This window comes from Pongo pygmaeus, chromosome 11 (assembly GCF_028885625.2).
Source record: "Pongo pygmaeus isolate AG05252 chromosome 11, NHGRI_mPonPyg2-v2.0_pri, whole genome shotgun sequence".
Lineage (NCBI taxonomy): Eukaryota > Metazoa > Chordata > Mammalia > Primates > Hominidae > Pongo > Pongo pygmaeus.
The window spans coordinates 64,829,908-64,856,616 of NC_072384.2; the positions used below are offsets into that span (position 1 = coordinate 64,829,908).

Consider the following 26,709-nt stretch of genomic DNA (forward strand, 5'->3'; position numbering starts at 1 on the left):
AAATCACATGAATCTGACATATGTGGGCTCCTGTATCTGTGCACATGGATAGAGATGCTGGTCAAAATCCAACCATCTTATGAGTTCCAGCCATACTTTTAAAATTCACATGCATGAAGCTATACAAAATATTTTAAAATACAGAATCCAAAATAAAATTTCTTTTTGTATAAAATACTCCTTCTCAATTCACTCCTATAGGCAAAACTTGATATTTAATAATATTAAGAAAAAGAAGAAAATGAATTTGAAATATTTTATTGCTTTACAACACAAAAAAATGGTTTACTTACTCCCAATAATCTGAATTTATTCCAATAGTATATTTATGGATTTAACCAGGAGAAGGATTTTCCTTATTCTAAGTAAGGGAGAAAAAATTAAAAAAAAAAAAAAAAGAAAGAAAGGAAAAAACCCCAGTGGTCAAGAGATTGAGTGAACCGAGGAACAGAGTGGTTATTTTTTCTCTGTAATGTATTAGGAATGACTGGAAGTAATGGAATATGCCAGTGAATATAGCTACCCCTATATTGAATAGAAAAATACATTACCAAAACACTTTTCACACATGAAAACAAACAAAAGAACATTTTGTACAAATACCTGATGTGTAGCTGTATAATTTAGTTGCTACTATTGCCTAGTTTAAAAACTGTACCCTGGTTAAAAAGAGAATCCCTTTTCTAATCTTTTCAGATTTCAACAAATATTTCTAGGCATTAAATACAGGCAATATTTTGCCTCGTCCACTTCTCTGACGTCGAGCTGTTTCTAGTTGCTAAATTTGGCTGCTGTACTTTTCATATCCGTAAAGCTGTTCTTGGGTCCACCCTGCAGGCAGCCATCCAGGTTTGGATTTTTCCGGGCAGCCCAGCCTTGGCTATCCTGCTTTCATCATCCTCCTTCTGTGCTCAAGCCAAGGACATAGAATGGCAGAGAGCTCCCCTTTATTTCTGGTACGATTGTTGCTTCTCCGGGTCTGGCTTGGGCTCTGATCTTGACATTTATGTCACAGGTGTCACTGGTGAAACTGCTGTGAAACCAGATGGCAGGCCTAACTGAGGTTGGCAGCAACTGCTGTTGTCCCCAGTGTCACTGCTACCTGCTCTACTTTCTTATTCCTGTTGATGTGCTACTGCCTTGTTTTATTGCATTCGTTCAGTTTTACCTTCCAACAGGCCTTTCAACTGTGAACACCATTCCATAACTCTTCTGATGCATTAATTCCCCATGGAACCCATTTATCTAGGGAGGCTCATGACTTGGCTAGATTCTCCACTCTCCTTCAGGGCTTTTGTTAAACCTCATTTCTTCAGCAAGCCTCTCCATAACCACCCTATTTAAAATTGCAATACATCCTTCTCCTCCCCAACCCTGATTATTTTTTCTCTCTTTTTCATAAATTTTCTTCCCCTGGAGCAATTAGTACCACATGACAGAATCTATATTTGCCTTACTTGGGCATTATCTGTATCCCTCCACTGGGTTACCTAGAATATAAGCTCCACAAGGGCAAGGTTTTGTCTGTTTGGTTCATTACTGTATCCCAAGCATCTGGAAGAAGACTAGCCCTTAGTAGATATTTCAAAATTTTTGTTAAATGATTAGCTGGATTGTAAATACTGAAAGATTAGGTTTATTGTTTATGATTTGGTTTCATTCATTGTGCTTAGTACAGTGCTATATGTAAGAGCTTGAAAGACAGAGAAAAGAGCATTAGTAGCATCTGTTATGTATACTGGATATTTTACTTAAGTTATACCCTTTTTTTTTTTTTTCCAAGACAGAGTCTTGCTCTGTCGCCCAGGCTGGAGTGCAGTGGTGTGATCTCGGCTCACTGCAACCTCCGCCTCCTGGGTTGAAGCAATTCTCCTGCCTCAGCCTCCCAAGCAGCTGGGATTACAGGCACCCGCCACAACACCTGGCTAATTTTTATATTTTTAGTAGAGATGGGTTTTCCCAATGTTGGCCAGGCTGGTCTTGAACTCCTAACCTCATAATCTGCCCTCCTCGGCCTCCCAAAGTGCTGGGATGGCAGGCGTGAGCCACTGCGCCCAGCCAAGTTATACTCTTTAATCTTCACAATAATCTAGGTATTTTGACCAAAGAACCACAGCTAGAAAGTAGGAGAGTAAGATGTAAACCAGTTTTGTCTGGCTCTAAAATTACTGCCTTTTTTTGTTTGTTTGTTTTGCTCAGAAGAATTGGTCATGCCAAATAGTAGTAAGAGTTCTTCAAAATGAATGATGTCTCATAATAAGGTGTAGCTAGAAACAGGTTGCCAAAAATACTTAGAACAAAAAAAAAGATTTGTAAATTAGCTCCCTAAAAATACAAACGCAACAATTCCAAAAGAAGGAATTGCAAAGTTATTGGGTCATAGTACTTTTGTGTTAAGTGCCTGGCCCTCCAAGGAACTAATTTTAATTAAAAAAAAAATGTCTGGACACATATTTTGACATGTTTTGCTGAAAATATATTTATAATATGAGCCCAACAAAGACAAATAGATTCATTCTTGGTGCTAAAAAGTGACAAGAAAACTTCTACGCCATTGCTCTCGAATGCTTCACTGTAGTCCAAGAAACTGTGATTAGTTGTATTTTAAAAGTAAGCCAGATTTCACTGGTAAGGTCTTTCCTTACTTCATCTTCTCCCTTGACACCTTTGATTTGGTTGTACAAATGCAGGTTAGGCCCCATTATTAATTCAGTACCACATATTTATGAAGACCCCACATGATGCAATCAGCACTAGAGACTGGAAGTTTTTCATCAAGTCCAGTAAGCCCACAGTAAAAAGGGATCGGTCTCAATCACTCATCAGGAAGCTAACATGTTCTGTGACCAGCTTCTGGATGTTGAATTATCTCTTATCTAGAGTTTATGTCAATGATCTTAAAAATTAGTTCAATTCTGGCTGGGCGTGGTGGCTCATGCCTGAATCCCAGTACTTTGGAAGGCTGAGGTGGGCGGATCACGAGGTCAGGAGATGGAGACCATCCTGGCTAACATGGTGAAACCCCATCTCTACTAAAAATACAAAAAATTTGACAGGCGTCGACAGAGCAAGACTCCGTCTCAAAAAAAAAAAATTAGTTTAATTCTGTCTTCATTTTTTCTTACTTAGTAAAAGATAATGTAATGCTTGGTGTTTTTTTAAGGCAATCATAGAATCTGGAGGTTGAAAATATTTGGGGAATTACACATTCTAATTATTCAGACAGGCATCCTTACTGCAGTATCTGCTAGTAATTGACGATTATTTCATATTTAAAAATACTCATATTTTTATGCAAATCTCAGAATTTGAACATTGTTACTTATAATTATTAAAAAGTAAATTGAGAAACAATAAAATGTTAAAGAGCTTATTTGAGCAAATGGTAATTCTTGAATCAGCTCCAAACCAAAAGTGGTTCTGAGGCCACTTGAGAGAACTCAAAGAGAAAGCTTTTATAGGGAGAATGTAGAAATAAAGCAAAGGAAATATTTAATTGGTTACAATTATATAGTTGCCTTATTTGATCTATCTTGCTGAAAAGTTCCTACTTATATTACTACATGAGTTGGCAGCTTCTGATTGATTAGCCTTAAGTTTCATTTCTCTTTAGGCATTTATAAGAAATAGTTCAAGTTGAGTTTTGCATATGTTTGCACATCAAGCAAAGTTTAAGTTATTTCTGAGGGCCACTTGGATTTGTCTGTTCAGAAATTCTTCAAGCCTGGTCTGTTTTAATTTACTTCAACATATTTTATCAACATTTTGCTTTCTATAACATTCATAGTAACCTTAGATCTGCCCTCTAGAATCGACAGAGGCTATTTCACCCCCAGCCTCTTTTCAATATGAAAGTTTGCTCAATGCTGCTTCTATTTGAAATCTTCTGTTATTCAGCTCTTTTACTGAATATCTACTTTCTGCAAGGCATTGCTTTATGTACTGCAAGAGTTACAAAGAGGAGTACATCATAATCTTACTTGAAGGCAATTACTTAAATAGAAAAAATGGTGTGTGAAAAACAAATGTTCTTAAGCTTGAAAAAGTGAAAGGGTGTACCCAGCTGGAAGGATGTGAAAGTGTGCATGGAAAATGTATTTGAGATTTAAACTGCTATTGTCTCCTGGGTTGAATTGGTGTCATGAACTTCAGGTAGTGAAAACAGCTTAAACAATACCCCTGAAGTGGAAACACAGAGATTAGTGTGAAAATTTAGAAGACCGTGAGCACATTATATTTTGTCTGTACCATAAGACACCGGTAGAGTATATTAGTTCATTTTCATGCTGCCATAAAGAACTCTCTGAGACTGGGAAATTTATAAAGGAAAGAGGTTTAATTGATTCAAAGTTTGGCATGACTGGGGAGGCATCAGGAAACTTACTATCATGGCAAAAGGCAAAGAGGAGGCAAGGCACCCTTTTCTTGAGGCGGCAGGAAGAAGTGCTGAGCAAAGAGGGGAGAGCTCCTTATAAAACCATCAGATTTTGTAAGAACTCACTCATTATCACAAGAACAGCATTGGGGAAATCACCCCAATGGTTCAATTACCCCCGCCTGGTCTCCCCCTTGACACATGGGAATTATGGAGATTACGATTCAGGATGAGATTTGGGTGGGGACACAAAGTCTAATCCTATCATAGGGGTTGGTAAGAGGGAGGACTGGAAAGGAAAGCTGGACTAGGCAAGGTGGCTCATGGCCATAATCCCAGCACTTTGTGAGGCCAAGGCAGGGGGATCACTTGAGCCAGGAGACCAGCCCTGGCAACATAGCAAAACTCCATCTCTATAAAATGTTAGAAAATTAGACAAGTACGGTGATGTGCACTATAGTCCCAGCTACTTAGGAGGCTGAGATGGGAGGATCTCTTGAGCCTGGGAGGTCAAGGTTGCAGTGAGTCTTGATCACAACACTGCACTCCAGCATAGGCAACAGAGCAGAACCTTGTGAAAAAGAGAGAAAGAGCAAAAGAAAAAGAAAGAAGGCAAGAAAGAAAGGCAGGCAAGAAGGAAGGAAAGAAAGAGGAAGGAAGGAAGGAAGGAAGGAAAGAAGGAAGGAAGCATTCTTTACATGCCAGGAAGAGGAATCTTAGTGATCAGAAAACTGAGGCTCTGAGAGTTTGAGCCTCACTCAAGGTCACTGAATTACTAAATGGCAGAACTGGATTTCAATCCCAATAATTTGATTCAAAACCCATACTCTTTCCCATATACCACATTATCTAGGAGGTGTCCCAAGAGTTCTGAAGGGGGAGATAGCTTCCAGCTCAGGAGATGAAGAGAGTCTTCTTAGAGCAAATGGTATCTGAGATAATTTTGATAAGTTTGTGTTGAATTCATTGGTTGAGATAGGGAAGACAATTCATTTCAAATGGAAGAAACAGAGCAAAGGTACAAAGGGGAGAAAGTGGAGAGATTGGGAACAGAAAATAATTAACCTTTGGTTGAACATCATCAAAAAGGTATAAAGGATGGAAATGAAAGCTAAGATCAGAGCACAAAAGGATAACATATTCGAACTTTTAATTGGACTTAAATGATAAAGGTTTTAGACAGATTATTATTATAACTACAGCCAAGTTTTTAAAAATATTATATTAGTAATTATATATAAAATGGATGAGAAACAAATGGAAGAATGGAGATTATTATCTGTTTACAGTAACCCAGTTAATTATAATAAAATATTGAATCTGCATGTTGGCAACGGAATGAGAACGGAAGAGATAGATATGTAATTTCAGAAGCACAATTCACAGAACTTGATAGAGATTAGTGGAAGGAGGAGGGAGATAGATGACATTAATTCTGTAATATGGTTTGCCTGTGTCCCACCCAAATCTCATTTTGAATTCCCTCATGTTGTGAGAGGGACTCAGTGGGAGGTAACTGAATCGTGTGGGCAGGTGCTTCCCGTGCTGTTCTTGTGATAGTGAATAAGTCTCATAAGATCTGATGGTTTTATAAGGGGTAGTTTCCCTGCACAAGCCCTTTTTCTTTGCCTGCCGCCATTCATGAAATATGTGACTTGCTCCTTCTTGCCTTCTGCCATGATTGTGAGGCCTCCCCAACCAACAGGTGGAACTGTAAGTCCATTAAACCTCTTTCTTTTGTAAATTGCCCAGTCTCGGGTATGTCTTTATCAGCAACATGAAAACAGACTAATACATTCTGTAAATTTGAATGCAGGAGATAGAACCTTTAAAAGCAATGGTAATTTGTCTTGGAAGGCCTATGTTTATCTCTACTATGTACTCAGGCTATTGTAGAGCCTGGACCATAGAAGGTATGCAATACAATTATTTACCTATGTACTCAATCTCTACTCTGTGCCAGGGATTGTCCTAAGCACTAGCGATAGAGTAAAAAGAAAAGAAAACAGTCTTGTTCTCATTAGTAAAATAAACATCATGTTGCTTCACCCAAACTAGATCACCTCAGTCCCTTTTATTGTTATCTCTGTGTCCCTCTCCTGGCAGGTGAGTGTTTCTGCTTTTAAGAATCTGTACCTGTGTCTTGCTTTAGAGAACTGTCTTCAGATTATTTGAGTCATTTTTTTCCACTTCAGCACAAAGTCTGAAGTGCCGGGGAGTTTATGTGCCCCCACCCATATCCTTAGCCAAGACTGACTATTGCAATCTTATGAAAGTACAGATCCCTTGCTTCATATAGGGACAAACTGAAATATATAATTTGTACTCCAAAGTTGTCCTGTGGGATCATAATAAAGCCACCTTCTGTAGGGCTTTGTTGGGAATTACACCTTAGCTTGGCTCCTTCCCCATCCAGACCTGCAGCTTTACCCACTCCTTTCATGATTGATCCTAGGAGTACTTCCTTAACTAATCACTTTCCCACTAAGCCACATCTCAGTGACTGTCTCTGGGGAACCTGACCTAAGACATGTAGTTTACATTGCAATGTACAGAGACAAATAATAAACAATATAAATAATTATTAATAAGTTTCATACTAGGCCAGGCATGTTGGCTCATGCCTTTAATCCCAGCCAGTTGGGAGGCCAAGGCAGGAGAATTGCTTAAAGCCAGGAGTTAAAGCCAACATAGCAAGACCCTCATCTCTACAAATAAAATAAATTAGCCAGGCAGGGTGGCATGTGCCTGTAATTCTGGCTACTTGGGATGCTGAGGTGGGAGGATCACTGGAGCCCAGGAGGTCGAGGCTGCAGTGAGCTTTGCCACTACACACTAGCCTTGGCAACAGAGCAAGACCCTATCTCTAAAAAAATAGATATTATATTAGGGGAAGTTGAAGTTATAGAGGGAAATAAGGAAGGAGATGTGGTTAGAGTGTGTGAAAGTGTGTGTGTGTGTTCAGTTGTAGGGGATGGTGTTCAATTTTATATAGCATGGTTGGGGAAGGCATCACTGGGAAAGTCCTATTTGAGCAAAGACTAGTAGGTGCTAAGGGAATGAGCCATGCAAATTTCTGGGAGGAAAGCATTTCAAGCAGAGATGAAAGCATTTTAAGCAGAGATGAAAGCAAGTGCAAAGCCATGAGCTGGGAGTGTGTCTGGAGTGCTTGGTGAGAAGTAGCCATGTGAGAAAGTTCAGGGCAGGAGACGACATGCGAGAAGGAAGTAAGGAGGGTGGGCAGAACTTGCAGGCCAACACAAGCCATGGCTCATACTTTGACTTTTCCTCTGAGTCACTGTAGAGTCCTGAGCAGAGTAGTGACTTGACTGTTTTTGCATTTCAAAGGAATCTGGCTACTACACTGAGAATAAACTGAAGGAGGCCAAAAATTAATCATGGAGACCAATTTAGACATTATTATCAGGGCTGGCTTCGTGGGCAGTCAGACAAGGCTCCGTGCTAAGAAGGGCCCCACACATGGAGCCTAATGCTTTGCAGTCACCATCTTGGTAATTTTAATAATTTGTGTTTGAATTTAGGTTTTGTGAGTGAAAGTCATGGGACTGTGGACCATGTTCTGGGTGCTCAGTGTCTGGTACTTCCTGCTGTGGAGAGGTTCAACACTACCTGCACCCCTGCCCCCTGCCCAGGCCACTCAGTGTTCCCTTCTTCACCTTTTCCCAGCAACTATTGCCACCCTCCAAAAGGGAGAATGCTGGGTTGCTGGTGGGAAGATGTCTGTGTTCTGCTGCCCGTAAGCCTGTTGGGGATTTGGTCACAAGCTCAGGTCAAGTTGCAGTTAGGAATGCACCTCAGGCTGGAAGTGCCAAGCCAAGTGAGAGACTCAGTGGAAGAGAGCTTCTCACTCACCTCTAATCCAGGTATGTCAGGTGCAGAGTTCCAATGCTTTGGGGGGTTGACCTTCCACCAGTTTGGGTGGCAGGCTTATGGGAAGGGTAGATTGACTTCTCTGACCCCAACTGAGGGCAGGTTGCTTCAGTCCAGCAACTGGTGGGAAGGGGAATTTGGCAGTGGGGGATGGGGGCAGACATTATCTTCTGCTCTGAATCAGGGACACTCATATGGCTCTATGTTTGCCCTGCAAGTGTTTACCTGCTCCAATGAGTACAACATTAAATAACAAATAAAAACCATCAGATCAGTAGACAGTTTGCATAAATAAGAAAAAAACTATGTTGCATAATCTTTTAATGGCCCCTTTTTCCTGCTAAACAAGTGTCTTCCTCTTTTTTTTAGAGGTGGGTCTTGCTATGTTGCTCAGACTGGTTTCCAACTCCTAGCCTCAAGGAATCTTCCAGCTTCAGCCTCTGGAGTAGCTAGGATTGCAGGTGCAAGGCACCACTCACAGCTGGGGCCTCAACATTATCAGTTTTGCACTGTACTTCATAAATTACTGGCCCTAGCAATTGCAGTAATCTAAGTGAATAATGGTGGCAACTTGAACCAGTGTGCTAATGGTAGAGGAGGTGAGAAATGATTGGATCCAAGATATATTTTGAATATAGAACAAAAAGGTCACTAGAGGTTATGACATAGTATATGAGAGAGAGAGAAAGGAATCAAGGATGGCTGTAAGGTTTTTTGCCTGAGGAACTTGACATTATTTGTTGAATACATAAATGATGTGTCCTGTTATGTATCTGTTCCTGAAATACATTGATGGTAATGAAGATGCAGTGGCAGAAGCAAATCATAGAGGTATTTCCTAGAGGTAGAAATATTAAGACTTGGTGACAGAGATCATAAATTAAAGGAAAGGGAGTGAAACAACTAAGTCAGGAAAAAATACTTCTAATTTAGGAAAAAAGAAGAAAAATGAAGGAAATGGAAATATTTAAGAAATGGTATAAATTTCTAAGGAAGATAAGTTCAATTTTGGAAATGTTCACTTGAGGCTCCAAGAACCTACAGCCCAGGAGACCTTAGCTATAGGTTGTTGGGAATATGTGATGGGATCCTGAATGAGCACTCAGGACTAGGGATCTATGTTGAGGGTATCATATAAGTGTAAGCTGGAGTCACAAGAATGGTTAACTCATCAATAAATGAATATGAGGAGAGATGTATACAGTATTGCAGAAGAGAGTTCCTTATAAATGTGTAAGCTCATCCTCCCTGCCTGGGATAAGAGTACATTCATTATGGTGCATGTGAAGGTATTGAGAAAACAACTTCTGCTTCCCGGCAGAGGTTAAGCTAGCCCCATAATAGCAATAGCAAGATTATAAAGAGAAACTATGTTATTTGTACTGGGTCACAAATTTGTCTAATAGCAATGGACCTGTGGGATTCTATAAACATCTTAGGTATAGAAAGGGATCCAGTGACTTTTAGAAAATCAGACTTATATCATATTTCCCTTCTTAACTTGTAGCTCAGTGGTGCATTTCTCACCCTGGGGGAAAAATGGAACATGGACTATATTTAGTATTTGAAATCAGACACATGCAAATTTAAACTCTGGCTCAGTGTGGCAATGGCAAGTTATTCAACATCCATATACCCTGATCACTCCCACAGTTGAAAAGTGACAACAATACTACTTCCTTCACAAATAATGCAAGGATCAATGAGATAACAAATCAAGAAGCTAGTAGTGTGCCACAATTTAGGTAGTGTTGACATTACATGAAGAAATGAACCCATGGTCTCCTATGCTCTCCTTCACTCCTCTCTAGTTCTCTCTCTCTCTCTCTCCCTTTCTCTCTCTCTCTCTCTGTCTGTTTCTCTCTGTCTCTCATACACACAGGCATGCATACATACACTTCAGAATGTAGCTATTTTTTGAGCATTGTTTTATTATTATTTCATTTATTTATTTATTTATTGAGACGGAGTCTCGCTCTGTCGCTCAGGTTGGAGTGCAGTGGCGTGATCTCGGCTCACTGCAAGCTCCGCTTCCTGGGTTCATGCCATTCTCCTGCCTCAGCCACCCTAGTAGCTGGGACTACAGGTGCCTGCCACCACGCCTGGCTAATTGTTTGTATTTTTAGTAGAGATGGGGTTTCACCATGTTAGCAGGATGGTTTCGATCTCCTGACCTCGTGGTCTGCCTGCCTCAGCCTCCCAAAGTGCTGGGTTTACAGGCGTGAGCCACCGCGCCCGGCTTGTTATTACTATTATTATTATTTCAAAGACCTTCTGATCCTGGCTCTACCTGCTCATTCTGACATGGGGAAGATGCCCAGACATTCAGCTCTACTGTTCCACTGAGTTTAGAGGCTGCTTTTTCTCCCCCATAAAAGAGAACAGGGACTGAGGGAAAAATTTTAGGTAGAAGTCTTTGATGAAAAGAAGAAATGAGGAAAACTGAGCTGGAAATATTCAGGTATTTCAAACAAGCGGAAATACCTCATCCTCATAAAGAGAACCATATCCTGGGAAATTTTCTTTCTTACCTGATTATTAAAATCCAGAATTGGAATTCTGTGATTCCAGCATCATCCATCCATCAAAACCAAACTACTATGTAATCAGATTAGAGGTGGCCTTCCTGCTGATGAGCCATTTAGAGACGGTTGAATGAGTTCTTGGAAGTCTGCTACCATGCACTTAATACATCTGAAGATTTTAAAACATTGCAGCAATGTATTGCTAGTCTACCTACAGTAAAATAAAAAATGCTTCCATTAAAATATAGGTATATTTCTTTTATATAGTTAACTTATTTTTCCTAGGAAAGTTAGATGTAAAGTGATTATCTATACACTGAATCATATTTCCCAGAGATCATCATAGTAAGATCGGTATGCATTTCTGTTAAAGAAAAGCAAAATGTGTCTTAGAACATAACAATCATTTAATGGAATATCTAAAGAATGTTGGTCAAGCATTTTGAACAAGATGAAGATGGAACCAGGGCTGGGTGTGGGCAGTAGACTGTTCCACCAGAAGCCAAAGATGACAGTGAATATATACTTGACATCAGTCACCAATGACAACCTAATTCTATGTGACATACTGGCCTGGTTCAATGAGTCTCCTGAAGTTGAATTTGACAAAGATGGAACAATTGTGCTCAGGGGCTGCTTATTGTCACTTTACAGTCATTCTGTTCCCTGGCTCCATTGCCTTGAAGAAGGTGAAATTCCATGAATTCATCCATAACTTCAAAATACTACAAGCCGTATTTTTAAGAGGGTAGGTGCTGACAAAGTAATTTCTGTGGATAATTAGTAAAAGGAAAGTTTCAGGACAATTTTGAGTTCATTCAGTACTTTAAGAAGTTTTTTGATGCAAACTACAATGAAAAAGGCTATAACCCTGTGGCTGATGGACAAGGTCAAGAAACGGAAGTGGCTCCCTCCATTGTTGCTCCAGTTCTGAATAAACCGAAGTAACCTCTCAGCTCTAGAAATCCAGCTCCACAGAGGACCATTTCCACAAATAACTGCAGCTTCTAAGGCTGGCTGCAGGGTGGTATTTAAAAAATCCTGGTGTGGGCAGTAGGAGTGCTGCAGGGTCAAATTGATGCTAGCAGGTCAGTGTATTGAAACTTGCCATTGAAGCCTTGGAGAAAGAGATTTCTACTTCAGACAGCTAAGGAACAATGAATTGATTTGCCAGCAGAACGAGGGGCACAATGACCCTGTATTGCAGAGGACTGTAGACATTCTCTATGCCACAGATGAAGACTTCGTGATATCCGATGAAGGGGGCCCACAGGAGGAACAAGAAGAGTTTTAGCAACCTGAACCAGCAGAGCCTTATCTGAATTCTGCACTCCAAATCTTGTGCTTAACTGTTAAATACTCCCTTTTATTATTCTTAGAAGACTCACTAGTTTCTTTTATGAGCATAAAGTATCTCTTTTTAAAGTGCACTTTGCAGAGTTTCACTCCTTTTTTGGTGAGTTTGAGTTAGGAGCTTTTACTGTGCAGCAGAGCAACATTAACATCTAGTTAGTTCACCTGGGAAACAAAGAAGCTGACCATGGGGCTCACCACGTGCATGTAGGTAACACTGATTGCTGGAGAATGTGTTAGGTAATATGCTGAGGTGGAGACCTCGGTACAGAAATGTAAAGACTGAATTGAATTTTAACCAAATGTGAAATCTTGGTAGAGAATTTTGTAATAAGTTAATGACTAAAGAATATTTGAAATATGCTTCCATATTCAAAATATCAAATGTAACACATCAGGACATCTTATGTGTTTGACATTGTACGTTGGAAGGAAGGGCCAGATATCAGAACCTTTGGAACCTGGTGTCATCACAGGCCTTACAGGGCTACATGCAACCTCACAGGCCTAGACTTTGGCCCCAAAGAAAAGTTCTAAAGGTTGCTCTGTAAAGCCATTTGGTGTCATTGACCAACTGCATTCCGGCTAAAAAGCAAGAGGCATTGTTGCCTGGATGAACACAGGGTGTGTTTCAGCCCTGAGATTTTTGGGTTGAAGAGCTTTATTTTCATTGAGGATTTCTCTGGAAATTTTTCCAATTATCTCTGAAATTTCCATGTATTATGCTTTTTTGGGAAATGAGGTGTGTCCAATTCTTTCATCTAACAACACTTTTGGGGATTTGCTCACATCTCTGAGATTTGAATGGAGGTTGTTTCCCATTTTACCATCCTTTAGTTTTACATTTAACATGTCACCAGTGGTGAATCCATAGAGGTCTGCCGCAAACTTGATCCTTGCCTCGTTGGAGGAAAGAATTTGGCTGAGGGGAAGAAGTAGGTTTAAGGCAGAGGGAGAGACCGAGGCAAGTTTTAGAGTAGGAGTAAGAGTTTATTAAAAAGTTTTAGAGCAGGAACAAAAGGAAATAAAGTATACTTGGGAAAAGGCCAAGCAGGCAACTTGAGAGGTCCAAGTGCCCTGTCTGGCTTTTGACTTGAAGTTTTATACGTTGGCCTGGTTATGGCCTGGTTATGGCGTTTGCATTTCTCTTCCCTTTATTTTCTTTTGGAGTAGGCTGTACACATGTGCAGTGATCTGCCAGCACTTGGGAGGGGCAATATGTGCAGTGTGTTTACTGAAGTTGTGTGCATGCTCACTTGAGGCATTTTTCCTTTACCAGTAGAGTGTTCCTGAGAACGTCATATACCAGTTAAACTCTGCCATTTTGCCTTTTAATGTGCATGCTTGAGCTCACTCACCCAATTCCCGAGATCTTATCAGGAAGCCTCTGATCACCAGCTTCAGGTGTTTTTTTTTAAGCCATTGGGGGACTGTCTTTACCTGGTGCTGGCTAAGACCAATTATTATTTTAGACAGTTTAGTAACCACCTGACCATCATCTGATCGTTGCCTGACATTCCCGAGGGAGGGGCTCTCTACTGCCTTGCTCATGTCTGCCTAACTACCTACTCTAACATTGCTTCTCTTCTCTGCTCCCCTTGCCCACTGGGGACACCTCTTTGGGTTCTTAAAGTTTGCAGCTTGGAGTTGGAAATGCAGCAGGCAGGTGGGCACACTGCAAATTCTTTGTGGACCTCTGGCAAAGGGAGTAATCATGGAAGGCTATGGTTACCTCTGCAAAGCTGCGGTGTTTTTGGTATCTGCTGTCCACAGCTCTCCAGTTCTCTGAATACTTTATCAGTACACTAATCTCTTAAGAGATAAAATTTATTAGTGTGTTACTAAATGTTCATTTTCTTTTACAGAAAATACAGTACCATGTCTGAGTTATTAATATTTAAAATGTGTTATTCCTTAACTCTCCCTCATTTGATTTGTGCACAACCTATTCCATCCTTTTGTTTGGCAGAAGTTTGCAAAATATGTGTCACTCACTGAGATTGTTCAGCCCCTGATGCATTTGTATTGATTTGTGTCTGGTGATAGTTTGTCCTAAAATGTGTGTAAAAAGTAAACATTTTATAACAAAATTTTTGTTTAGTGGATGCTTTGTGTGGAATTCAGAGAAAAATCCAGATTCAGTGATTAACAATGCCAAAAAATGCAAGTAAATAGCCATTGTTCAAATAACAGTGGTGCTATTTCTCTTTTGTGGTTTTTTAGACTTTTGTTACCTAAAATTCTGTTTTATTGGCAACTCATTTTCCACCTGGTGTTTCTTGACAGGCTTTTTTTTTTCTATTTTAAATAGTTTCTAAATAACTTTTTTTTTATTTCAAGAAAGAGAAAAAAGAATATTGCTCAATGTGCCTAATATAAAAATAAAGTATAAAAAATAAGTTAGTTTCATACTGGAACTAAACATAGCATTTAAAAGAAAACAGCTTTTCTGACCAGTAAACACTGAACTTGAGTTCTTCATATTCTACTATTCTCCGTTTCTACTCTACAGCAGAAAAACACATAAGTCTGGTTGTTCGGAACTTTCTCCCCGTTATGGAAATTGTTAGTTACAGAAATGGGCTAGTGGATTCAGGTTAAAAAGAGAAGGATACATATACATATGTGTGTGTGTGTACATATGTGTGTGTATGTGCATATGTGTGTGTGTACATATGTGTGTGTATGTGCATATATACAAATATATACCACAGCAAGTAACAATCAAAAAGTTGATAAGAAAATAGACTTGAACCTATGAAATAAGAAAGCTAGAATATCTGAAAAATAAATATTCATATAATATTTAGCAGATCTTTTGTTGGTTTATGTTTACATTACTGTAATGTACCAAAGAACCCAAAAAACTACAATTGTAGAACAGAACTTAAAAGACCACTTCCAGAAAAAAAGATGTTCCTTAGTGTTTCTCAGCTTTCTTAATTCTTGGGCACAAAATTTTCTGTCTTTGAGCACTTATCCACAACCACTAATTACAATATAAACTAATATAAAATTATGTCCTCATCTACGAAATTTAATAAGCCATTTTCTTAGTATAAATTTATTTCTAGAGCATGTATTATTAATGTGGATCTTTGTAGAAAAAAACTGTGGTACAATGTTTATTACTACATACCCTTTTTTTTAATTGTCTTATCTTTCATATAATTTTTTGCTGATGTCATCATGTGTAATAACATGATTTTTTAAAATTTTAATTTAGAAAAAATATATTCCTCTTGTATAAATGAGAAAACTAAAGGAAGAGAGTATTGAAAGGAAAACATTATAGAAATATCAGAATTTAGAATCCCAATTCTTAACATTTTTTATCTTCTGACTACTTCAAATAATATTGTTTGCCTTTCTCATTATTTATGGGTCTTCCAAATATAGCGTCTGGCCTTAAAAGTTGTAACACAAAATCTTCTGTCTGAAATGTAGTACAACTGAATGAAATTTAAAACCTTCACATAATATATGTCATATAGAGCGCTTATAAAATATCAGTATGATGTGATAACAAAGGTCAGAACAAATGGAAGAAAAACTAATGTATGACTTCTGAAAACCTTATCCTGGGAAATGAGAAACAGACTATAATTCTTTACTTAAATCTACATTACACAAAAGTATCTTTGACGTGAAAAAATACTCATTTGTTGTTCGTTTGATGTTTCATATGTTTTGGTAAAACATTTTGTGTTCACCCTTTTAAATATTCCAAGACACACTCACTGGCTAGAATCAATGGGAGAGAAAGAGGTGACTCTATAACTAATATAATGTTAAGGAAACTTCACATATCTTGGTATGTTTCTGATAGTGCATAATTCCAGAAAATGTCTTAAGTATCGCATAATTGTTAGAAACATGAAATCTGCAGCCAGCAAGCATGAGTTCCACATCTGACCCTACTCTTTCCAGTTGTGAGAACTTATTTGTATTTTAAACTACTGAATTTCGGGATGCCTGTGTTTATTCCTGTTACTTTATTTTTTAAATTGACAGTAGTTGTACATATTCATGGGGTACATAGTGATATTTCAATACATATACCATATACTGATCAGATCAGGGTTATTAGCACACCCATCATCTCAAACATTTAGCATTTCTTTGTACTGGGAACATTCAATATCCTCCTCCTACCTATTTGAAATTCTATAATATTGTTAAGTATAGTCATCCTACAGTGGTATAGAAGCTATAACTTATTTCTGCTGTCTAGCTGTAATTTTGTATCCTTTAACAAATCTCTCCCTATCCTCCCCAGCCTCTAGTATCCTTTGTTCCATTTTTTACTTTTTCCTCATGTTTTAAAGGGAAATGATTACAGTATCTATTTTATTAGGTTGCTATAAGGAATAAATGGTTTCATAGCTCTTAAAATAGTGCTTGACAAAAGTAGGTACTATGTGTAGATTTTTATAAAAAAAAGTAGATACTATGTGTTATTATTATGACTAATCTCCTCCCAAAAATATGTTTGGTAAATCATTTCATAAATTTGTTTATTCTTTATTTATTTTGAATGAGAATCATTTGTATAACAAGTTGGTATATTGCTGAGCACATCTGTAAAGTAAGACCTGAATATGGATTTGATAATTGAAGTTGACTCACCATAGAGATTTATGAAATATTATGTGCTTGATTGCAGTAGGACAACTTACTATGGGGAAGGAATCTTATAAGTATCTTGCCTGGCCAGCATACATGGAAGTTGGTACACATGGAAGATATATCATATGTATATATCCCGATATTGATAATGTTACTTTCCAAAAGTGGAGGCAATGCAAATATGATGAGAATGTGACTACAGCATGCACTTGTTTGTTCTTTCTGTCCAGCATTAATTTCCCCCTTATTCCAGTAATAGTAACTCAACAACTCTGCTCTTTGTCATTTCCTGGTGTGTGTTTTTTTTTTTTTTTTTTTTTGAGACTGAGTTTCACTCTGTTGTCCAGGCTGGAGTGCAGTGGCATGGTCTTGGCTTACTGCAAACTCTGCCTCCTGGGTTCAAGCGATTCTCCTGCCTCAGCCTCCCCAGTAGCTGGGATTGCAGGTGCCCATCACCATGCCCAGCTAATTTTTTGTATTTTTAGCAGAGATGGGGTTTCGTCATGTTGGCCAGGCTGGTCTTGATCTCCTGGCCTCAAGCAATCTGCCTGCTTCGGCCTCCCAAAGTGCTGGGATTACAGGCATGAGCCACCGTGCTTGGGATTACAGGCATGAGCCACCGGGACTTGTCTGTCGTTCCTTCCGTCTTTCCTTCCTTCCTTCCTTCCTCCCTCCCTGTCTTCCTGTCTTTCTTTCTTTCTTTCTTTCTTTCTTCCTTTCCTTCCTTCCTTCTTTCTTTTTCTTCCTTCCTTCCTTTCCTTTCCTTCCTTCCTTCCTTCCTTTCCTTTCCTTCCTTCCTTCCTTCCTTCCTTCCTTTCTCTCTCTCTGTCTCTCTCTCTCTCTCTTTCTTTCTTTCTTTGTCTTGCTCTATCTCCCAGGCTGGAGTGCAGTGGTGTGATCATAGCTCACTGCAGCCTCAAGCGCCTGGTCTCAAGGGATCCTCCTGCCCTGATCTCCCAAAATGCTGGGATTATAAGCAAAAGCAACCTTCCCAGCTCCAACTCCACTTTTGAGAAATGCTTCTGTACCACAACAATAACCCTGACTACTCATAGGTTTCAAGTGAGGACTCTTCTGTGTTTCAAGGGTAGAGCATGTGGCTTAGGAGAGGCCAATCAAAGACAGCATTACCCTGGACAGAGTAATTACTTCAGGATTGGCATGTGACCCACCAGGTGTCAGTGAGATGCAATGAGTTTTTCTGAGTCTTTCTTCCCACTGAATTGAGGTCTGGAAGGTTGGGAGGCTAGAGCTGCTACAGCATCTAGCTGTAGGGAAGCTAAGGCTAAGGGAAGAATCTTTAGGAAACCTATCACTATGAAAGTCAGAACAAAAGGATACAGCATAACTACGAGCTGGTAACATCAGCTGAGCTCATGAATCATCATATGCCTAAGACTAGCCCTGGACAAACCTGAACCAATAAACTCCTGTCTTTATTTATTTTTCACTTCAACTAGTTTGAGACATCTTTTTCTCTTACAATCAAAAGTTATCTGCTAAAGTGACTAAAATATTATTTTGGGCTACATCTTCCCCTTGCTCATTTCCAACAAACACGTTTTCTTTTTTTCTCCAAATCTTTTGTCTTAGATTCAGGGGGTACCTGTGCAGGTTTGTTATGATGGTATATTGCATGATGCCAAAGTTTGAGGGTATGATTGAACCCGCCACCCAGGTAGCAAGCATAGTACCCAATAGGTAGTTTTTCAACACTTGCTTCCCCCACCCTATACCCCCTTATAGTCCACAGTGTCTCTTGTTCCCATCTTTATGTCCATATGTACCCAATGTTTAGCTCTCACTTAAAAGTGAGAAGATGTATTTTGTTTTTTTTCTGCCCAATAAATACATTTTCCAATGAAAATGATGAAGCCAGAAAGTATGAAATATATTGATTTAACAATTAGAACTGTTCTAATTATAATTGATGCCGGTGCCTGTTTTCTTTTTATGATTGAGTTATGATCACGGATTTTTGCTATCAGATTTTGAGTTTGAATCCTGCCTGTATGATCTTAGGAGACTTTTCCTAATCTCAGTGTATGTCCTTACTTCAGTTTGCAAATAAGAATAATGAAAGCATTTATCCAATAGGGTTTTGTGGAGGATGAAATAATACAGTGCAAACATCTTAGCCAAGTGACTGACACTTATTAAGTCCTCAAATCTTCACTATGATATTAATTGAAAGCCTAGCATTTAGAATCTCACTGGTTTATCAATTCCTTTTTCTGGTTGCTTTTTAGTGACTTAAATCAGAGATAAATAAGATTGGTGTCTCATTGGGTTAATATTCTTTCTGGAGAGAGTTAACTTGTGTGTCACAGGCCATCTCTTTATTGAATTAGCAAAGAACTACATTGGATTTCAGATTATCTGGGGCTGAGGCTAATATCAAATCCTACTGTATGTTTGTAGTTCCTAGGCTACAAGCCTACATATGGTAATTGCTGTTTAATATGAATTTTTATTTTTAACCCTTACATATAGTAAGGGTTAATTGCTATTTAATAAGAGTTTTTATTTTTAACCCTTCCCTATTTACAGTCATGCTTTGCTTAAGGACCAAGATATATTCTGAGAAATGTGTCATTAGGTGATTTTTGTCGTTGTGTGTACCTCATAGAGTGTACGTAAAACCTAGATGGTAGAGCCTATTACACAACTAGGCTACATGGTATAGCCTATTGTTCCTAGGCTACAAACCTATACTGGATGTTACTGTACTGAATACTACAGGCAATTGTAACACAATGATATTTGTGTATCTAAACACGTCTAAACATAGACAAGGTACAGTAAAAAATATGGTATTATAATCTTATGCGACCACTGTCGTATATGTGATCTGTCATTGACCAAAAATGCCATTAAGCAGTGCACTACTGTACTTTCTCTTTACTTTAAAGTTGAATTCTTTATATTGATTGAATGACTTTCTGACATAGCAAATAAAAAGCATGAGGAGAAGCATTATCGGTTAACAAAATTAACACTTAAAATCAGCAAAGTGTTAATGTTTCGTTCCACAAAAAGCCTGTGGAAGATCGGTTCCACAACTGAGAGCTTTGGGCTGCTTCAGACATATGTCTGTGTGTACGCTGTGAAGGTGTTTCTCTTCACAGTTCCCCGCCCTCTAGTGGTAGTTACAATAATGCCATTTTGTAGTCCCTGTACAGGAAATGCCTCTTCTTACTTCAGTTACCAGAATCCTTTTACAGGAAGTTAGGTGTGGTCTTTGAAGGAGAATTAAAAAAAAAAAAAAAAAAAAAAAAAAAGATTTTTTTTTTTTTTTTTAAAGCATGATGGAATTTTAGCTGCAGTCTTCTTGGTGCCAGCTTATCAATCCCAAACTCTGGGTGTAAAAGATTCTACAGGGGTAATGTTTTAATATTCTTATTATGCTTATTCTCTGTGATGCTTCTCTACCTTTACAGTAGTCGAATCCTTGGGGAAATCTGCAGAGGGACCACTTTCATTTTGAAGCTGCTGGCTGCATGTTTTAGCATGTCTCTTCTATTAGAGAATCCAGGCATGGCAGTTTCCTCCCCCAGTGTGCAAGGACCATCTTCATGCCTATGTCTGTGGCTAGGCATGAGGGTCTCTAGGGATGGGTGAGAAAAATGAGGGATGTTTTCGAGGCACTATAATACTGGGGAGGGCAGTCTGCTAGCTGGTAGCTGAAAGGTCCTGGTTTACTTCAACATTTTTTTTTAAATAAAACTGTGCAGTAGTTTTTGTTATTTTAGGTTTCCCTCTGTTTTATCTGGTGTATGCTGCAGAAGTGAACTGCATAACACATTTCATTCTTAGAAAATGCATTTCATATATTTAAATGACAACTCTGACTCCTATAGTATGGGGGTGAAATAGATTGATTTTTTGAAAAGATGGAAAAAATAGATTAAGTGGCATTTAGGAGTCAAGATGTTGATTGTATTGTTTCAAATAGCATAGAAACTCCTGCCACTGGTTCAGAGGTAACATTTGGAATGACTGATGTGCTCTTTTGAGTTAACTACTTTTGTCTAGTGAAATATGATTTGAATACCAGTAAAAATCTATTTAGGTTATTGCAAAGACTCATATAATAAGAGTTTGCTTGAAAAGATAAACTATCATAAACTTATTATTTTTTCTCAAGTCCAAATTCTGATATGGACACTAAGACGGTGATGCTATGTTTTTGTGAAATGGGCATAATTTGAGGAAATTGGCTATCTCTACAGTATTTCCTAGGGTACTGCAAATGTGTTAATTTAAGAAGCAATTACACTAGCTAGCATCAGGTTGCTAAGCCAGGGGGTCCGAGCTACAGACCTCTGATGTGGATGACTTCCTGCCCAGTTTGGCAGGAGCTGGGTCCCTTCCTGTGCAGCTTCCGAGCAGTTCCAAACACAACCAGGCATCTTCTGCTCCTTCCCACTCCCTTTCTTTCAAGCAGGATCTACCTATGTTTCCATAGCCTGGCATTTTAGGATTTCCAGAGCTTTTTACCCAGTGAATTGACTTGGAATAAACTCTTAAATGTGATAAAGTGAGCCAAAGGGCACGTGGAAAGACTTGGAGAGATACGTGCAAGATCCTCAGCCCAGGTTCTACAATTCAGTGTGATGTTTCATCTCTTGTTTTGGATCTCTGCTATTTTTTCAGAAAGAATGCTGAAAAAGATGGCTGCCAAAATATTCACACAAGTGAAACAGCAGGCACAAACCAGTATCCTCCATTTCTGAGCTCTGAATTGCATATTTTCCCACAAGTAGCACAATCACTTAAAACATTTTGGGAGTAGGAGATTAGATTACCTCATAGACACCTACTGAATGTGAAAGATAGATCTCCATGCAAGCAAATGGATGCACATATGAGATTCCCTGAATACCAAATACAGCTTTCTTTGAAAATATTATAGCTATCTGGGTTCTATGCTGTATCTCAGTGCTCAGTGTCATGTAACTGACACAATCACCTTTTATTCTAATGGTCATTGCTTTTTTTCCCTCCCTGTTTCTGTAGCACTTTCTTATGCAAGGAGCTAAACAGTGATTAAAGGAGCAGGATGAAAAGATGGCACAGTCAGTGCTGGTACCGCCAGGACCTGACAGCTTCCGCTTCTTTACCAGGGAATCCCTTGCTGCTATTGAACAACGCATTGCAGAAGAGAAAGCTAAGAGACCCAAACAGGAACGCAAGGATGAGGATGATGAAAATGGCCCAAAGCCAAACAGTGACTTGGAAGCAGGAAAATCTCTTCCATTTATTTATGGAGACATTCCTCCAGAGATGGTGTCAGTGCCCCTGGAGGATCTGGACCCCTACTATATCAATAAGAAAGTGAGTTCTTAGTCAAGTTGCCTTCACTGCCTGTTTACTAGTTGGTTCTGGGCTAGTCCCAGGGATGATGGTGAAGAAGGCTTGCCTCCTTCCCTCTGTCTAAAGTATCACTAAGATGCTGGATGGGCCTGACCGTGTAATGGACCAATGATCCTAGAAGTCTTTTGGAAGCACTCATTTGAACCTGCATTTGTGAGACAGGCAGAGAACTGGTGAGGCATCCTCCAGCGCGGGAATTAAGGAAGGAAAAAAGCCTATTCACCTTCTTGAATACAAATTACATGCTTAAACCAGTGTAAATTGACCCTGATTCCCTAATAATGTTAAGAAGCAAAAACTGTAAACTGGGAGTCTATTTAAATTTTATTTTTTATATTTGCAGGAGTAGTATCTAAATTCCTCTTTATAGTCTCTAGCTCTCCATAAGTCACTTTGATCTTCAGTGGGTTTAATTATTCTTTTATACCATACTTTCTCCTTTCTATTGCGCTCCACAGAAGAAATAATAGCAGGTGACTTGTAGGTGCCAAATAAAATTCTGAGCAAAGAACACACCTGGAAAACCTTGAAGTTCTCATGAGAAAATTTTCTAACCAAAAAAAATCAAAGCCCCAATTTTGTGCTTTATGTGAATTATAAATGCGATTTTAAAATACTTACATTAAAACTTGATAAAGATGCTAAGAATTCCTATGGCATTGATCACAAATTTTCTTAATAATCCTCATGTCATTTATCAAATTTAGGAAAGTTTATAGTGCTCAGAAAAAAAAGCATGTATCTTTATACCATATGCTGGTAGTTATTATGTTATACACTATTTTACAGGGCAATATTTATAAATAATGGTTTTACTTTTCTCTTAAAATATTCTTAATATATATTCTAAGTTTTGTTTTATGTGTTGTGTTTTCTTTTTCAGACGTTTATAGTATTGAATAAAGGGAAAGCAATCTCTCGATTCAGTGCCACCCCTGCCCTTTACATTTTAACTCCCTTCAACCCTATTAGAAAATTAGCTATTAAGATTTTGGTACATTCATATCCTTTTTCAAATCGTTACTTAATATGATTTTCTTCCTTGACCAAGTTATTGAGCTACACATTTTCCAAAATATCTGTGGTTGGCAATGTTATGTGTTCTTTTTCTTTCCTTTTACTCGATAGTTAGCATGTTGCAAAATGAGATCACAGGTAAGTGAATTACTTTTCCCCGTCTTCTAAGTGTTTCTTCTCTACCCAACTCACTATTACTTCTTTCTTCTTTTTTCTTCTCCCTTATGAATTGCTTGCCACATCCAAGCCTTTCTCATTAATTTTGACCATATTACCAGGCTCTCCTCCTGTAAGTCTTCAATTTACAATGTTAGGTAAGGGAGTAAACTCCATGAGCTAATTTTCTTTACTGCTTTTACATTTGGAAAATAAATATACCTAATCTGAATTACAATTTTGTATGTTTTTGGTCTGAATTTTATGACTTTCTTCTATTTTAGCATTTAAAAGCTTTGAGTTAGTAAGCGTTTACAATTGCGTCTGTAGGTATAACACCCTTTCAAATACTTTTCCAAATTTGTTTCCCAACAGTCTTCCTATTGATCTTCTACTTATATTCTTTTCGTTTCTTTTTCTTTTTATCACTTGTTCCTGTGTTTTATTCAAGTCACAAGTCTTGCTACAATTATCCCTCTCCAAAGGATTAATGTCTGTCTATCCATATACATTCTCATTTTATTTTTTATACTCCTTATTGAAGCACCTACTTTCCAAAAATGAGATTGATGACATCTTGGTGGTAGGTGGCAATTTGATTGATTCCTTGAAATTAAATAGAGTAGTTGGAAATGAGAGGTTTTATTCTAGGCCAGAACCAAGTCTTGTTGACAGCCAGTCTTGGGAATGCCAATGAAGCAAATGCTTGGAAGACTGAAGCTGTGTGGGGCAGGGGCATTTACATGAAGAACACAGAAGTCATGGGAGGAGGAGTGATGTGCTTCAGGAATCAGAGGTAAGGCAGGGGAACTGAAATTAAGCAAAGCCTCAGATTAGGACAGCAAGTTATTTCTTCTTTAGAAAGAATCGTTGCTTGGAATTCCATGATGTGGTTAGCCCAGGGCCTGGTATTAAGGCTTTCATTATAAATATTCTCCACCTTTAGCAGGCCTAGAAAATATTTGAATTAGATAAGGTACGGAATTAAATTAAGTAGGGAATTCAGGAAATGGGATAAGCCTGGTACAGGGTACTTATGTCATTTCTGGGTGGAGGGGACGTAAAGCATGTCCCTAGACTTGCCTCCCAGTATGGCAAATGCTGTCTTTAGAAGTGTAACATTCTGTAAAGTCTCCTTTTAACCTCTAGGTTGTTCCTCTTCCCCAGTTTAGGTGGATATCAACATCTTTTATTCGATGTTTATGTTTCATGTTTTAAGATGTCCTAGTTTCTTGGCATTACCTTAAGCAATAATGTTTTCTTACCTCTCTCTGTTTTCCAAATAAGAGAACCCAGTAGCATGTGGAGAAAAAGATGTCTTTGAGTTAGCATTGGAAATGAATAATAAAGTTGGAATTTATATTTGGGTCTCATGATTATAAATTATGATCTATTGTTATGTTTCAAGCATTTGTAATCTGTGCAGTGAATAAATCTCTGCATAAACTATTCATTATATTTTAAAATAATTGTATGTTCCTTATGCAAACGTAATTTATATATAAAATTATGTGAAAAATTCCAGTCTAGAGCTAGACTTCTGTTCCTAGTAGACATTGGGAAAATACGCATTACATAAATAAGTGACTAGTAAGTCACTTATTAGAGAATCAGATACAAAACAAGTGAAAAAATAAGTTTGAATGGATCAGGAAAAATCTTTCTTGTCGTGCATCTGAATGATGAGATGGAGTTAACCCAATATATTTGTTTTTTACAAAAGCAGATTTTTGTTTTAAAACTTTTGTAATAGCCCATGGAAAATCTCATGAAAACTATTGTCCCCACTTGAAAAAAGAATCCTAGGAGGTTATGAATCCCCATTTAAAACTCTGTGGAAAAGAGACTCCTGGTGGTAGAGGGTAAGGGCAGTTTAAGAAATTCTGATCAGAGAATCTGAGTACTAAGGACACAGTTTGTGCCAGGACCTCTCTAGATATACAGATACAACTTGAATATGTGGGCTTGTATTTGCTTCCTGGGAGAAAGAACTCACCCTCCAGAGGCTGAATTCATTGGGAGGCCTGAGGTGATGCAGGTTGAAATGTGAAGCCAGCCAGGCAAATCTATTAAGGTATGCCAAGCTGAGCTGTTGATTCTCTGAGAAGTTAACAGATGGCTTAGAGTCACAAATTTACTCCAATGTAGAAAATTAGATTTTAAAAAGTCTCTAATTTCCTGACTTAAAGTGTTATATTTCAGATGTCTCACTTTGGAGCAGAGGTAAAACAAAAGACAGTGAGGCTAATAGTCTAAGATACATGAATCCTTCCACGTTTTGGTGATGCTGGTGCAATTGATCAAATAGCCTAGTAAACTTAGAGGTATATAGGTGCTGTAGTTAGTAACTGATTTTCACAATAATTTTGTCCTTTATTCCTCATGTTGCAAACCCTAGACTCAAATCCTGATTTTCTGACTTCAAGTACAGTGTCCTTTACTGTAAGTTAAAAATGCTCGGAGAGATGGTCATGGTTGTTTGGCCAGTTGGGAGGTCATTGTGTATTTATTACCACTAGTTTATAAACCAACAAAAAGCCATTCATGTTAAATAAGTTTGTATTTTAAACTTGGACTAATACCTCTATTTCCAACAAAAAGCTTGACTTGTTCCTCAAAGAGCTGTTATCTATTAGGAGCTATTGTGTATCAAATTAGCTTTTTAAAACATTTATTTTGGCTGAATGAGAAATTATGCTTGTGATATTTTTACCAGGGTGCATTTTGAAAACTGAAAATTCTTTTGATGTGCCTAGTGTCTTATTTGATATTTAAATAAAACATGATTTATTTTCTAGATAACAAACAAGTTAAAAATAGTCCATGTTCCTGAAGTTCCCTACCAAGGTTTTAAATGTGTTTCCTGTCAGCTTTTATTATTTTAAGTTAATATATGCACACTCCTCTAATTTATTTTGCATTTGTTACTCATTTGTTCATTTGCAAGTACTTACTGAGTATATACCATGTGGTAGATATTCTTGTAAGCATTGGGATGCAATATTGAACAAAATGAAGTTCCTACTCTCATGTAGTTACATTCATGTGAGTGCGTGTGTGTGTTTGGAAGAAGAAAGACAATAAACAAATTCGTCGATTGGGAGCTAGCGATAAGTGTTACTAAGAAAAAAAAATTAGTGTCAAAGGGAGGAGTGACAAGGTGTTGTTTTAGATTGTATGACCAGTAAAATCCTGTCTGAAAAGGTACCAGCTGAGCAGAGATCCGAAGGAAGCAAAGGAGTGAGACATGGGAATCTAGGGATAAAGTCAGTTCAAGGAGAACAGCAAGTATGAAGGTAAAGTCTGAAGGTGGGGGTGCAACTAGTATGTTTAAGAATCAGCAAGGAGACCTGAGTGGCTGGAGCAGAGTGGGAAAGGCAGGAAGCA

The 26,709-nt window shown here is 38.3% G+C and overlaps 1 protein-coding gene and 1 pseudogene across 1 annotated transcript in view; both read left to right on the forward strand.

Moving 5' to 3' along the window:
- Positions 1-26,709, forward strand: part of SCN2A (sodium voltage-gated channel alpha subunit 2) — a 158,782-nt gene that overhangs the window by 40,627 nt on the left and 91,446 nt on the right. The window contains exons 2-3 of the mRNA XM_063647599.1: positions 21,793-22,110; positions 23,033-23,151. Coding sequence (XP_063503669.1) covers positions 21,844-22,110; positions 23,033-23,151 — 386 coding nt within the window. The 5' untranslated portion in view covers positions 21,793-21,843. The remainder of the gene's footprint in view (positions 1-21,792; positions 22,111-23,032; positions 23,152-26,709) is intronic.
- On the forward strand, positions 11,300-12,085 carry LOC129031754 (microtubule-associated protein RP/EB family member 1-like; annotated as a pseudogene).